The 12,210-nt window shown below is 32.6% G+C and overlaps 1 protein-coding gene across 1 annotated transcript; it reads right to left on the reverse strand.

Moving 5' to 3' along the window:
* Positions 1-10,423: 10,423 nt before the first annotated feature.
* Positions 10,424-11,725, reverse strand: LOC126675360 (uncharacterized). The gene is made up of 2 exons (XM_050369993.2): positions 10,789-11,725; positions 10,424-10,652 (listed from the first exon to the last, which is right to left on the reverse strand). Exons 1-2 carry the CDS (start codon positions 11,280-11,282, stop codon positions 10,460-10,462), a joined length of 687 nt encoding a protein of 228 aa, XP_050225950.1. The 5' UTR covers positions 11,283-11,725; the 3' UTR covers positions 10,424-10,459.
* Between the last annotated feature and the right edge of the window lie 485 nt (positions 11,726-12,210).

Consider the following 12,210-nt stretch of genomic DNA (forward strand, 5'->3'; position numbering starts at 1 on the left):
GCAAAAACCATGAAAGCAAAAGAAGAAACTACACATACTGAAGTTTTGCTAGTCAATCTAGGCATACATACCTAGACAACGCAAACCTAGGGGGGATTAATGATGGAATAGTAGAAAAAAAAAGAAAGTAGAGCGCCAAAGAGAAATCCCATGTCACCTAGGAAAAGGCATACACACTGGTAAAGCTATAAACAATGCATGGAGTCATTCGCCTAAAGGTACGACAATCCTGACTAATACATACCATTGTTTCTCTAAAAACAACAACTAACTTAAGATTCGGAGAGAATACGGGTTCCAAAGACCCGCCGAGAACCGGTGCTTTTTATGTTGTCTGCTCAATAGGATTCGGAGACGCACATCCAACATCCAGATCCATCAGTAATATCCCAGGTTTTCCGGTAGTTATTCCGAGGTTTCATTTCGGTATCAAAAAAGTTTCCGATTAGTTTATGTGTATATTGTTTTCCATGTATTTGAACTTGATGGGTTTGATGTTTGATCTATTCTTTCGTTGAGTTTTCAAGGTGTTCATATGAGTGTTTTTATGTTCAGAATGCAGCGGGTTTTAAACGAGTTTTGAAATCGTTGCATATCAGATTTGTTTAAAGTTTTAAAAGTGGGTTTTTATCCTTTACACAATCGTCTATAATGTTTAGACGATAGTCTGTTTTTAAAAATATGGACAATCGTCCAAAATGGTAGGCGATCGTCTAAACAATTTGTTTAAAAAGCTGATTTTCGTTATCAACGTCATTTTTGCTCGAAAATCAAAAATAAAACACTATTTTTCTCTCTCAATTTCTGCTTTCACTCAACTACCATTAATGTAATACCCCGTACTCTTCCGGTTAGTTCCGTTAAGCTTATCGTTCACTTTGGACTCGTTTGAGTTGGTTAGACTACTTGAAATTTTAGTTCAAGGGTCCTATGCCTTTTGTTTGGTGTTTTGAGATGTCTTGGGTATGGCCTCGAGTTTCAGAGCTGTTTCGATCATATTTTGAAAATTTTAAATTTTTCAGAGGCAGTATCTCTTCGCGGGCGCGACAAGCTTGAGTCACGAATGCAATGTGTGTGTCGCGGGCGCGACCTGCGCACTGTTCAGTTCGCTGATTTCTATTTAAACTCACCTAATTCGACCTAATTCATTTTTATACTTTTCTTAAAACCTTAAAACGGATGTTACTCACTGTATTTTAATCACTATTTTGATTATTTGTAAGCATTTTAATCACTCTTTTCATTTGTTAATCATTAAATTAAGGTTTGTGTTTCTTGTAGCTTCAATGGTTCTTTGTATATGTGTTTGTAGGCTGATTTGGATTGTTTGATTTCTAGATTTTGTTATTCTTAGACAAATCAAAAGGTATGTGGCACTAATCCATAGAAATTGTTAGGTGGTTGTGTGGAAATCAATACTTTGGATGATTTGGCTTATAATATTCGGTTTTGGCTTAATTGAAGTCTGAGATTTCATACTTAGGGTGTTGATGTTGATATTTATTGTTGTTCATACTTTTAATGGCTTAAATCGTTGGCTAGGTTAAAGGCTTTGTGAATTGGCATATTATAGTGGGTTATTTTCTGTTTTTCTTTTGTTTTAAAATCTGCAAATAACTTTTGTGTGTTAGATTTAGCATAAAGTGGTTGCTAATACATTGGGTGGTCTGAGATCTTTGGCTAGTTATGAGTGGTAAGCTAAATTGTGGCTTTTTTTTAAAAACAATTCGCTGTTTTCAAAGAATTATATAAGTGGCTGGAAATTGTTATTCAGAGGACTGTTTTATAATTGGAAATGATTACTTTGGATATTCATTTGAGTGATGGTTTAATTGATGGTTTTGGGGTTTGTTTTGGCCTTAGATATGTTGCCTACTTAGGGTGATTTTGATAAATTTGTTAAGGGCTGGAAATATGTTTTATAAACTGTTTTTGAAATATAAAAGATGTTAATTTGATTGTGGATTGTTGGGTAATTGTTTGGTGGAATTGGTTACAAGTTATGTTCGATTTTGGCCATTGTTGATTGTTGTTTTATTATATATTTCAGATCTAAGTTTAAGCTTTTCAGAAGGTGTTTATATCATTTTGATTTCATTTAAGATGATGCATTTAAGTGGTGTTGGCAAATTATTGACTTGTTGTTACTATTGGATCTTTCGTTGTTGAGCTTGAAATGAACTCTTCGTTTTCAAATAAACTTTGGCTTTATTCATGGATTGGTATTAAACTTTGATTTACACTTTGGCTTATGGTTGCATCGAGTTAGAATTGTGTCGCGAGACATTCTGTGTTCAGCTATTATGTGGTTTAGGCTAACACGCTACTTTAGGAAATCCATTTGATTGTAAAATGATTATTTAAGTTATGTTAGAATTTTGGTTTTGGTTTCAAAAGAAAGAACTCATCTAAGCTTAATTTGTTTAATTCGTTGTTTGGTTTGTATGGATGTTTACATAACTTTGTTTTGTTACTTTGGTTGTGGTTTGAGATGCTAGTCCTATGTGGTTTCCAGTATTCTTCGAGTTAGGGTTTGTATGGATTTTAACTTGTGTCTTGTTTTTAGACCCGTCATCTACTCGTTAGACCCGTCATCTACTCGTGCTTTGGAGTCTACGAAGGGTTAGCTTGCTTGCCAAGATTTTAATGTGGTTGCGCAAGCAGTGAGTTTGTATTGCTATTTACCGCTTTATTAAGTAGCGCATATTATTTTAGTACTATAAATGTTTTCAAACTGTTTTTATGATTATGGATCTTGATTGGAACGAGCTACTCGATAGGCTTGTATCGAGACTGCATGCACCGGTAAGTACTTTGGGATTGGTTGACCAATGTCTGGCCTACTTTGGGATTGATGAGGATTTGTTCCCATCTACGTTGCATTGTACCTTGGGTTTCAGTTCAATACTGTATTTCCATAATCGAATATATATTAGTATGAAAGGATTTCAAGTTTTAAAGATTTTAACTTAATAAATATAAGGGTTAGTTTCATAAGAAAATCACGACTTTTACATGAAATTTCATTTTAAGCACGACCTTTAAAAGTTGTCATATAAAATCATGAGCTTTCATTTTTTTCTTCAAATGTATTTTTTATTAATAAGTTCTCCATTATGCCATTAATTAAATTATAAATCGACACCAAATATTACTATCTTTCGGCTAGAGTATGTAGGAATAGTAATTTTTTGTTAGAGAAAATACACCGAATTTTACATTGGTGATAGATTTGAAACAAAATGAAAGGTCGTGCCTTTAAAAGGCAACTTTTAAAGATTGTGATTAAATGCCAACTTTTATTATGGAATTACCCTAAATATAAATAGTAATATGAACTTATCTCAGTATATCTGACCCCGTTGTTTTCCCAATTTTCCAGGTTTATGACTTTGAGAGATTTTGGTTGATCTTTGTTTTCTTTAATTCCTTCGGAGGTTCTTTTATTTTCAATAAATCTAGTCAACTGTTTTATTCTCTTAGACCGCAGTAGAAACAAATAGTTTTTATCCATTACTTATACATTAATTTGTCGGGCGGTACGACTATTTTATATTGTTTTTGCATGTTATACTTGGAATTGATTCATAATATATATGATGTATGTTTTGGAGTCTCGGGTTTGAGGCGAGCATTTATTGATAGAATTGTATATATAAATTGTTAGACTTAGGTTAGAGTCTCTGTTGCTCCCGAGTAGTGGTTCTTGCAGGTTTATATGATTATATGTTTATCCGCGAGGATAGCTACAGATATTGGTACAACCATACCATACCGTAGCGCCGGTCGCGATCCTTGAATTTGGGTTGTGACAAAGTTGGCACTACAAAAAATTTGGCTTATTGTGACAAAAAAATATGTGACAAACTATATTTTGTCATAATAAATAGGTTAATTGTGACAAAAAAAATATTTTGTCACAATGAAAGTTCAATGAAATGATATTGTGACAAATACATATTGTGTGAACCATTTTTATCACTATAAAATTAATTAAGTTTGTTGTGACTAACTATTTTGACAAAAAAAATGTTTTGTCGCCGTAATTTAAAATATTTTTATTATGACAAAATAAATTTTATAATAATATTTAAAAAAGTGTTGACAAATTTTATTTTGCAGCAACTAGTTATATTTTGTCACTATAAAAATTAATTACATTTATTATGACAAAGTATTTTTCCAATAAATGATATTGTAATAAATTAATATTGTGTCAAATTTTGTCGTCACTACAAAAAAAGTAAATATGTTTTTGTGACAAAGTATTTTGCCAAAACAAATGTTTTGTTTCCGTTTTTAATATACAGTTATAACGACCGCATATGAACCTTATGTCAATCTTATTTCAACCTTATAAAACACAAAATAAACACAAAATAGAGAATGAAAAAGGAATTGAAGAAAATATATATGTTAAAGAATAACTCGAAAAAAACACTCTTTCCACTACTGTTTATTGTGTCAAATTTATTTGTCAATAAAAAAGTAAATATGTTTTTGTCACAAAATATTTTGCCAAAACAAATGTTTTGTTACCGTATTTTAAAAAGACAGTTATAATAACTTAAAATAAACACAAAATAAACATATTTATAATAATATAAAATAAACACAAAATATTTATAGTTTATTGTGTCATATTTATTTGACACTATAAAAAAAGTAAAAATGTTTTTGTGACAAAGTATTTTGCCAAAATAAATGTTTTGTGCCTGTATTTTAAACAATAGTTATAATAACCGTAAATGAACCGTTTGTCGACCATATGTCAACCTTATGAAACACAAAAAACACACAAATAGAGAAAGAAAAACGAATTGCAGAAAATAAATGGTAAAGAAGAAAATATATACAGTTATAATGATAAAATAAATTTTAGCATAATATTTAAAGACTTTTGTGATAAATTTTATTTGCAGCAATTAATTAAAATTATATAATGTTGTGATAATTAAATATTCTGTCAAATATTTTTGTCACTATAGAAATTAATTGTGTTCGTTGTGACAATGGGTTTTGACAAAAACCGTTTTGTCACTGTATATTAAAAATACAGTTACTATGATAAAATAAATTTTATCATAATATGTAAAAATATTGTGAATAATTTTATTTTCCAGCAATTAAGCGAAATTAAATGACATTGTGATTAATAAATATTTTGTCACTATGCAATTGAAAAAAAATTTAATGATAACAGGATTAAATGGGTTATTAAATTATATTTTATTTTGATAAAAAAAGGTATGTGACAATTAAGATTCAAATATCCAAATTAGGTTAATCTATTATCTTATCAAAGCACTCTTCATTAGGGAAAAACTTTTTTTGCTGAATATTGACACCACACTACCGCATCAATTCCATACGTTGTACTTCTCACGCCGCCGCACTTTCATTGATTATGTGTTTGTTGCTGCTTATTTGTCCAGGTATTTTTTAACTTAAGAAAAAAGACTACATTGATTAATGTAGGATGAATTTCACATTCAAATTGCTTATTTGTTCAATTGATAATTTAAACTTTCAACTGATTCGTACAAACTCGAGGTAGGGCTTCAAACTCGACGACTTATCACATATTCTCGAGTTTGTTATCTCAGTAAAAACAAGAACTCGGGGTTATGCTTCCATTTCGTCGAGTATTAAGACTTACATCAAGTTTGTGCTTAAACAGAGATAAAAAAAGCCGAGTTAAGGATGTAACTCGTCGAGTCTTAAGCATGACATCGAGTTTTAACATTGCAAGAGACGTATAAACTCGAGTAACGTTTAAAAGTCGTCGATTATATAGCCTTACCTCGAGTATGTTTATAACTGAATGGCATGAAATTTTTAAGGTATAATAACCTATGCAAGTCTAAACAGAATTTCTGGCTAATAATACCTCATTACAGAGGGTCTTCAACCTTTTTAACAGTAACCCTAAAAAAATGTTAGTCTTGTTTCAAAACCGCAGGTAGTTCAGGGAAAGAAATTGAAGATAAGTTTAAAATAGCTAACGATATCTGATTTGTAATGGGTAAGTTTTAATTATATTTTCAATTGATAGATTTCTACCAAATATTGATGTTGCCTAATATATTATTTTGGAATTAAAGGGACGCCATCAGACAAAAGTTGGCTGAAGTCGTACCGATTTAGTTCATGTTATATTCAAGGGGTCAAAAAATTTCTGAATATTGCAAAAGACTTTACTGATTCAAATGGCAGAGTTCGATATCCATGCAAGAACTGCATCAATATTTATTTGAAGCCATTGCAAGAAGTCAAAATGGATCTATATCAATATGGAATTATTGAAAACTACACAAACTGGGTGCACCATGGTGAGACTTCTCAACCTCGTGATAGTTTTGATGGCTCTATTAATTCGGACAATGCATTGGAGAATAGTGGGAATGATGTTTCAGAAATGTTAGATGATATGTGTAATGCAACTTTTATGGACACCGACATAGAAGACAGACTTGCCAATAAAGATAATAACATGCTAGAAGGAGAAGTAGCAAAATTGGCTAAATTGTGGAATGATTCTCATTGTGAACTATATCCTGGAAGTCAAAAATATTCAAAGCTCTCTTTTCTTCTTAAGATGATTAATATCAAAGCACTCCCAAATTCTAGTAATAAGTCATTTTTTTTCGAATTTGGAGTTGTTGAAGGATGCACTCTCGAAAGGAGAAACTCTTCCAAGCTCAAGTTACGAGGTTAAAAAATTGATTCGTGATTTAGGACTCGGTTACGTAACTATTGATGCTTGTGTAAATGATTGTGTGCTATTTTGAAAGGAAAATGAAAATCTTGACACGTGTCCAACTTGTAAGGCCCCTAGATGGAAATTAGGCTTCGGAAAATGCAAGAAGGTTGCTCAAAAAGTTCTTAGACACTTCCCTTTAGTACCTAGACTTCAGAGGTTATTTATGTCTAATGATATTGGTGAAAATATGAGGTGGCATAAGGAGAAACGTGTAGATGATGATACGATTAGACATCCAGCTGATGCTACGGAATGGAAAGATTTTGACCAGAAATATGCTTGGTTTGGCAAAGATGCTCGTAACGTGCGACTTGGGCTTGCTAGTGATGGATTTAACCCTTTTGGAAATATGAGCACGAGTTATAGCATGTGGCCGGTGATTGTGACGCCATTTAACTTACCACCATGGAAATGCATGAAGGAGAATTTTTTGATGTTATCTTTGCTTATTCCTGGTAAGGAATCTCCTGGAAATAATATCGATATATATTTAAGGACATCAAGTGATGAGTTAAAAGAGTTATGGGAGACCGGTGTGACAACATATGATGCATATAGCGGTAAGAATTTTCAATTACATGCTGCATTATTATGGACAATAAATGACTTTCCAGCATATGGAATGTTATCTGGATGGAGCACAAAAGGAAAATTGGCATGTCCTGTGTGTAATAAGTTGACGTGTTCGCTAACATTAAAAAACTGGAGTGAAGCAATGTTACATAGGTCATCGGAGATATTTACATGCCCAACATTCTTGGAGAAAAGGCAGAAAATTCGATGGCAAACCAGAGCACGGGTCAAAGCCTGAAGAGTTAAAAACCTAGTTTTTGGGAAGACACCTAACCAAAAAAAGCGTGCACGTGGTCCTGAAGAGCTCAATTGGACAAAGAGAAGTATATTCTTTGAATTGCCTTACTGGAAAATATTAAAATTACGTCATAATTTAGATGTAATGCATATTGAGAAGAATATATGTGAAAATATATTGGGTACGTTGATGAATATTGATGGAAAATCTAAGGATAACATTAAGGCTCGAATGGATTTAGAAGAAATGGGTATAAGAAAAGAATTACATATACAACAAAAAGGAAATAAATTTCTTATGCCACTTGCTTATTATACATTACCGAAACCTGAAAGGAGAAAGTTTTGCGAATGGTTGCAGTCAATCCGGTTGCCAGACGGATATGCTTCAAATCTTTCTCGATGTGTAAGTGTTCAGGACTGCAAAGTTATGGGGATGAAAAGCCATGATTATCATATATTCTTGCAAGGGTTACTTCTAGCATCAATTTGTGGGTCTTTGCGTAGTGAGGTTTACATTGCATTATCAAAGTTGAGCTCTTTCTTTAAGGAGTTTTGTTTGAAGACATTAAAAAGATCTACAGTTAAAAAGTTGCAGAGCGATATCATTTTGATAATATGTAAACTTGAGATGATATATCCTCCATCTTTTTTCGTGGTAATGATGCATTTGGCAATTCATCTGCCACGTGAAGTAGAATTAGGAGGCCCTGTTCACTATAGGTGGATGTACTTTATTGAGAGGTTAGTTGATAAGGAAATTTTATTTTTCATTTTCTTACTGCAGTTTTAACTATTTTTTTATATAACTATATGGTTTATTCACATTTACAACAAATTTGTTGTGCAGGTTCTTACGCACTTTGAAAAACTATGTACGTAATTTAGCTCGACCGGAGGGTTCAATTGCTGAAGCTTATATCACTAAAGAATGTTTGAACTTTTGTTCACTGTATTTTCATAGGGTTGAGACAATATATAATCGCGTTGAGAGAAATAATTTTCTTGTGCAAATAGGAGTGGAAAATGGATTTTCCATATTTTCAAACAATGCAAGACCTTTAGGAGCTACAGAATATAAAACGTTATCCCATTCTGATTTTGAAAAATTGCAGTGGTATGTGCTTAACAATTGTGAGGATGTGGATGAATATCTGAAGTAAGTTATTTTATTTTGAAAAAACAAAGACTTTAGAATTCTAAAATAGCTTTATTTTACACTTTTTATCTAATTTTATAATAGTTGTGTAGGATTCACATTGAAGAATTACAAAAGGAAAGTGTTACAGATGTGCAAAAAAGACACCAGGCAGGATTTGCAAGTTGGTTCAAGGAGTGTGTAAGTATTATGCTATAAAAGTACTAAATATTGAATTATGCCTCTAATTTCACCATTAAACTTATTTTTCAGGTTGGACGCCTACGTGCTAGTGGTTTGGTTGCAGCAACAGATCATATATATGTGTTGGGATTAGGTCCTGATATACGAATTGCTATGTATAGTGGGATAATTGTCAATGGAGTTAGGTTTCACACAGTTGAGCGTGATAATTTTTGTCGGACTCAAAATAATGGAGTTTCAGTTACAGGAGAGCATAAATCGAAAGAAATCGAGTTTTATGGTGTGCTAACAGATATCATTGACCTCCAATATGTTAATGGGAATCATGTTTTTTTGTTTAAATGTGATTGGTGGGATGTTGGCGATAAAAATGGAATTAAAACAGATGGAAACTTAGTTTCTGTTAATGTGAGCCGTAAATGGTATACAGGTGATTCGTTCGTGTTGAGTTCTCAAGTACAACAGGTTTTTTATGTCAGCAATATGAAAAATGGAGGTCATTGGAAAATTGTGCAAAAATCATTTCACATGAATATATTTGATGTGCCAGAAAAGGAAAAAGTGTGCAATGAAGATTCAGTATTGAATGATGAGCCCTATCAGCAATACAAGGCAGATAATAGTCATGAAGTTGATCAAGTTGGTGGTGAAAATTTGGAACTCTTGCACCATATAGATGTATTACCGGATGAAGTTGACGGTGGTCAAATATTTCAAGTTCAAAACTCAAACCAGATTTATTCTAGCGATGAGGAGGATGATACTACGATCAATTATGATGATGCCGACACTGATGTACTTGAAGACTCAAATGACAGTGAAAATGAAGACGAAGAAGATGATTAGTGACTGAAATTTACCGCTTATTGAACTCTTTTTGGCTTCTTGTAGCTTGTTTGGAAGTATGAATTTTACTGAGAGGTGCTTTTTTATATTGCCTTGAATGTAGATTGTAGCATTTTGGTGTTTTATGGCAGTAGTTATGCTTAAACTCCATGATTGGCTATATACTCGATGTTTTGATATTGCCTTGAATGATTGAAATTGCAGCCCAACATGAAGCTTGTGGAAAACTGGATAGCAGAAACTCGATGCTTTAATGAAAACTCGTCGAGATATTAGCCTCAAATCGAGTTTGAACGTATGGAATTATGAGATATTAGCCAAACATTCAATTGATTCCTTTGGTTTAGTTTGATTTTACAGTTTGGTGTAATACCAAAAACTGAATTGAACTTTTTGTACTTCTAAAATGGAACCGAACTGAAAAACTGAATTAAACTCATGCCTTTTAATATAACTATTGAGAATTCACTATTTTGCGGAAATTTGCTAAATTTTGAAAGATTTGCCAAAAGACTACACATATTGTATTTAACTGTTTTTACACATACCCTAAAATAGAATTGAAATAAGAAATAAATGGAGATTTATGTCCTCCAAGCAAAATAAAAGTGTGACAAAAAGGAAAGACTTTATTTACAAACAAAAAACAATAACATTCTTCATCTTGAACCTACATAAATTAGCTTCCTCTTCACTCCCTACGCAAATGTTCTCTTGAGTTTAAGAGGACCTTCATCTTCACTAACACATAAAGAGCTTTCCTTCCAACGCGCATACAAATATAATGACGAAGCGTAACGAGCACGGTGTTCTTTGACATCATAATCATGCCCCATAACTTTCCCATCAACAAAGAACTCAGCAGCGGAAAACATATGAACTCCACAATCACTATGAAAAGTGAGAAAAAATAAAAAAAACATAAGACGTAAGGTTGACATATGGTTGACATTAAGTTCATATTATGTCACCATAACTTTTTAATATACCCCAACTAAATAAAATTGAAAACAAATTATAGACTTACACATCATTTTGGATAGGCATGTTTTCCACAATCTCTATTCTGAACGGATCAGTTATTCTCTTTCCCTCATAAGCACCGGCAGTAGTATCGATGTCATCTCGAGAATCATAAAAATTGGTAGCTTGAAGGAATAGTGGAAGCAACACACTATAGCAGGTAACATATTCAGTTGCTGATCTGTCATATTGCGCCGACCTCAACGAATTGTAGATATAGATGCATCGTTCCTTGAAATTCAGGCGAGCCAAAATCCAATGCCAATCGTTAACACAATTGATCGGAAAAATAACATCGTCAACATTAGCCCACTTGGTATTGCAACGCATAGCACCACCTTTAATGTAGACAGCCACTGTATGTTTCGAAGAAACAAGTGACACATCTTGCTTTTTCATGTATGTTGTGTAGAGAGTTTGAATATGCCGATCAAAAAAATTATCAGTAGACGTACATCTACTGTTTACAACACATCCATATTTCCTTTTCTTTCTCATATAATAAAAGAGAACATCTACATGCTGCCAAAAGAACAAAAATTAAGGTTAAGTAGCCATACAGTCACAACAATGTTATTAACAAAACTATCGTGAGTAATTCAAATAATAAACACACAAAATAAAAAAAGAACAAATAAAAGAAGAAGATATACTTACAGAACACTAAATAGGCTTTCCAACGTGGTAGAGATGGTAAAATCAGGATTTTGTTTGAAAATCAACCACGCCAAGAGAAAGACGGGGATGGAAGTTGTCAATCTTTGGATCGTATATCCAGCTTTGCCTTCTAAACAAACAAAGAAAAAAAATTAAATAAGTGAGCATAAAAATAAATGAAAATAAAGTAAGTCGAGATACGAACTTGGTGCATTTAGGACGTCCTTTTTCCAGCCAATCATGAATGATGCCTTGTTTGGTGGCATCACCAAATAAAATGTGAATAGCATCAAATGGAAAAATACGGACTTTACAACCAGTTTGCGTCGGTATTATGCGGCTTAAAGAAGGACCAGACTACCAAAAACATAAGAGAGGACACAATAAGTAATCTGATATCAACTCTATATATACTTTATGTGAACCATCATATATAAAATTAAACTATTAATAGAATTTAAAGCAAACAATACCTCCTTTGATTTGAATTCAGCAATAGATTCACTTGCATTTTTGTTAGTCTGATTAATGGTGTCATCTGCTGGAGATTTCAAATTCACCTCGCTTTGTCGGGAAACCTAGTAAATTGACAATAAATAAATTAATATAGTTAATCAAAACAGCTTAATTTCAAATTATTAAATATACCTCAAAAGTCGAAGAGATAACATAAACGTGTTCGGAAGAAACAAGAACACAAGGTTCACCACGGTCATCCTTGCCTTTAAGTACAGCTTTCTCGCAAACCAAATCTTCCAATTCGATTTTT

Source organism: Mercurialis annua, linkage group LG3, assembly GCF_937616625.2.
Source record: "Mercurialis annua linkage group LG3, ddMerAnnu1.2, whole genome shotgun sequence".
Taxonomy (NCBI): domain Eukaryota; kingdom Viridiplantae; phylum Streptophyta; class Magnoliopsida; order Malpighiales; family Euphorbiaceae; genus Mercurialis; species Mercurialis annua.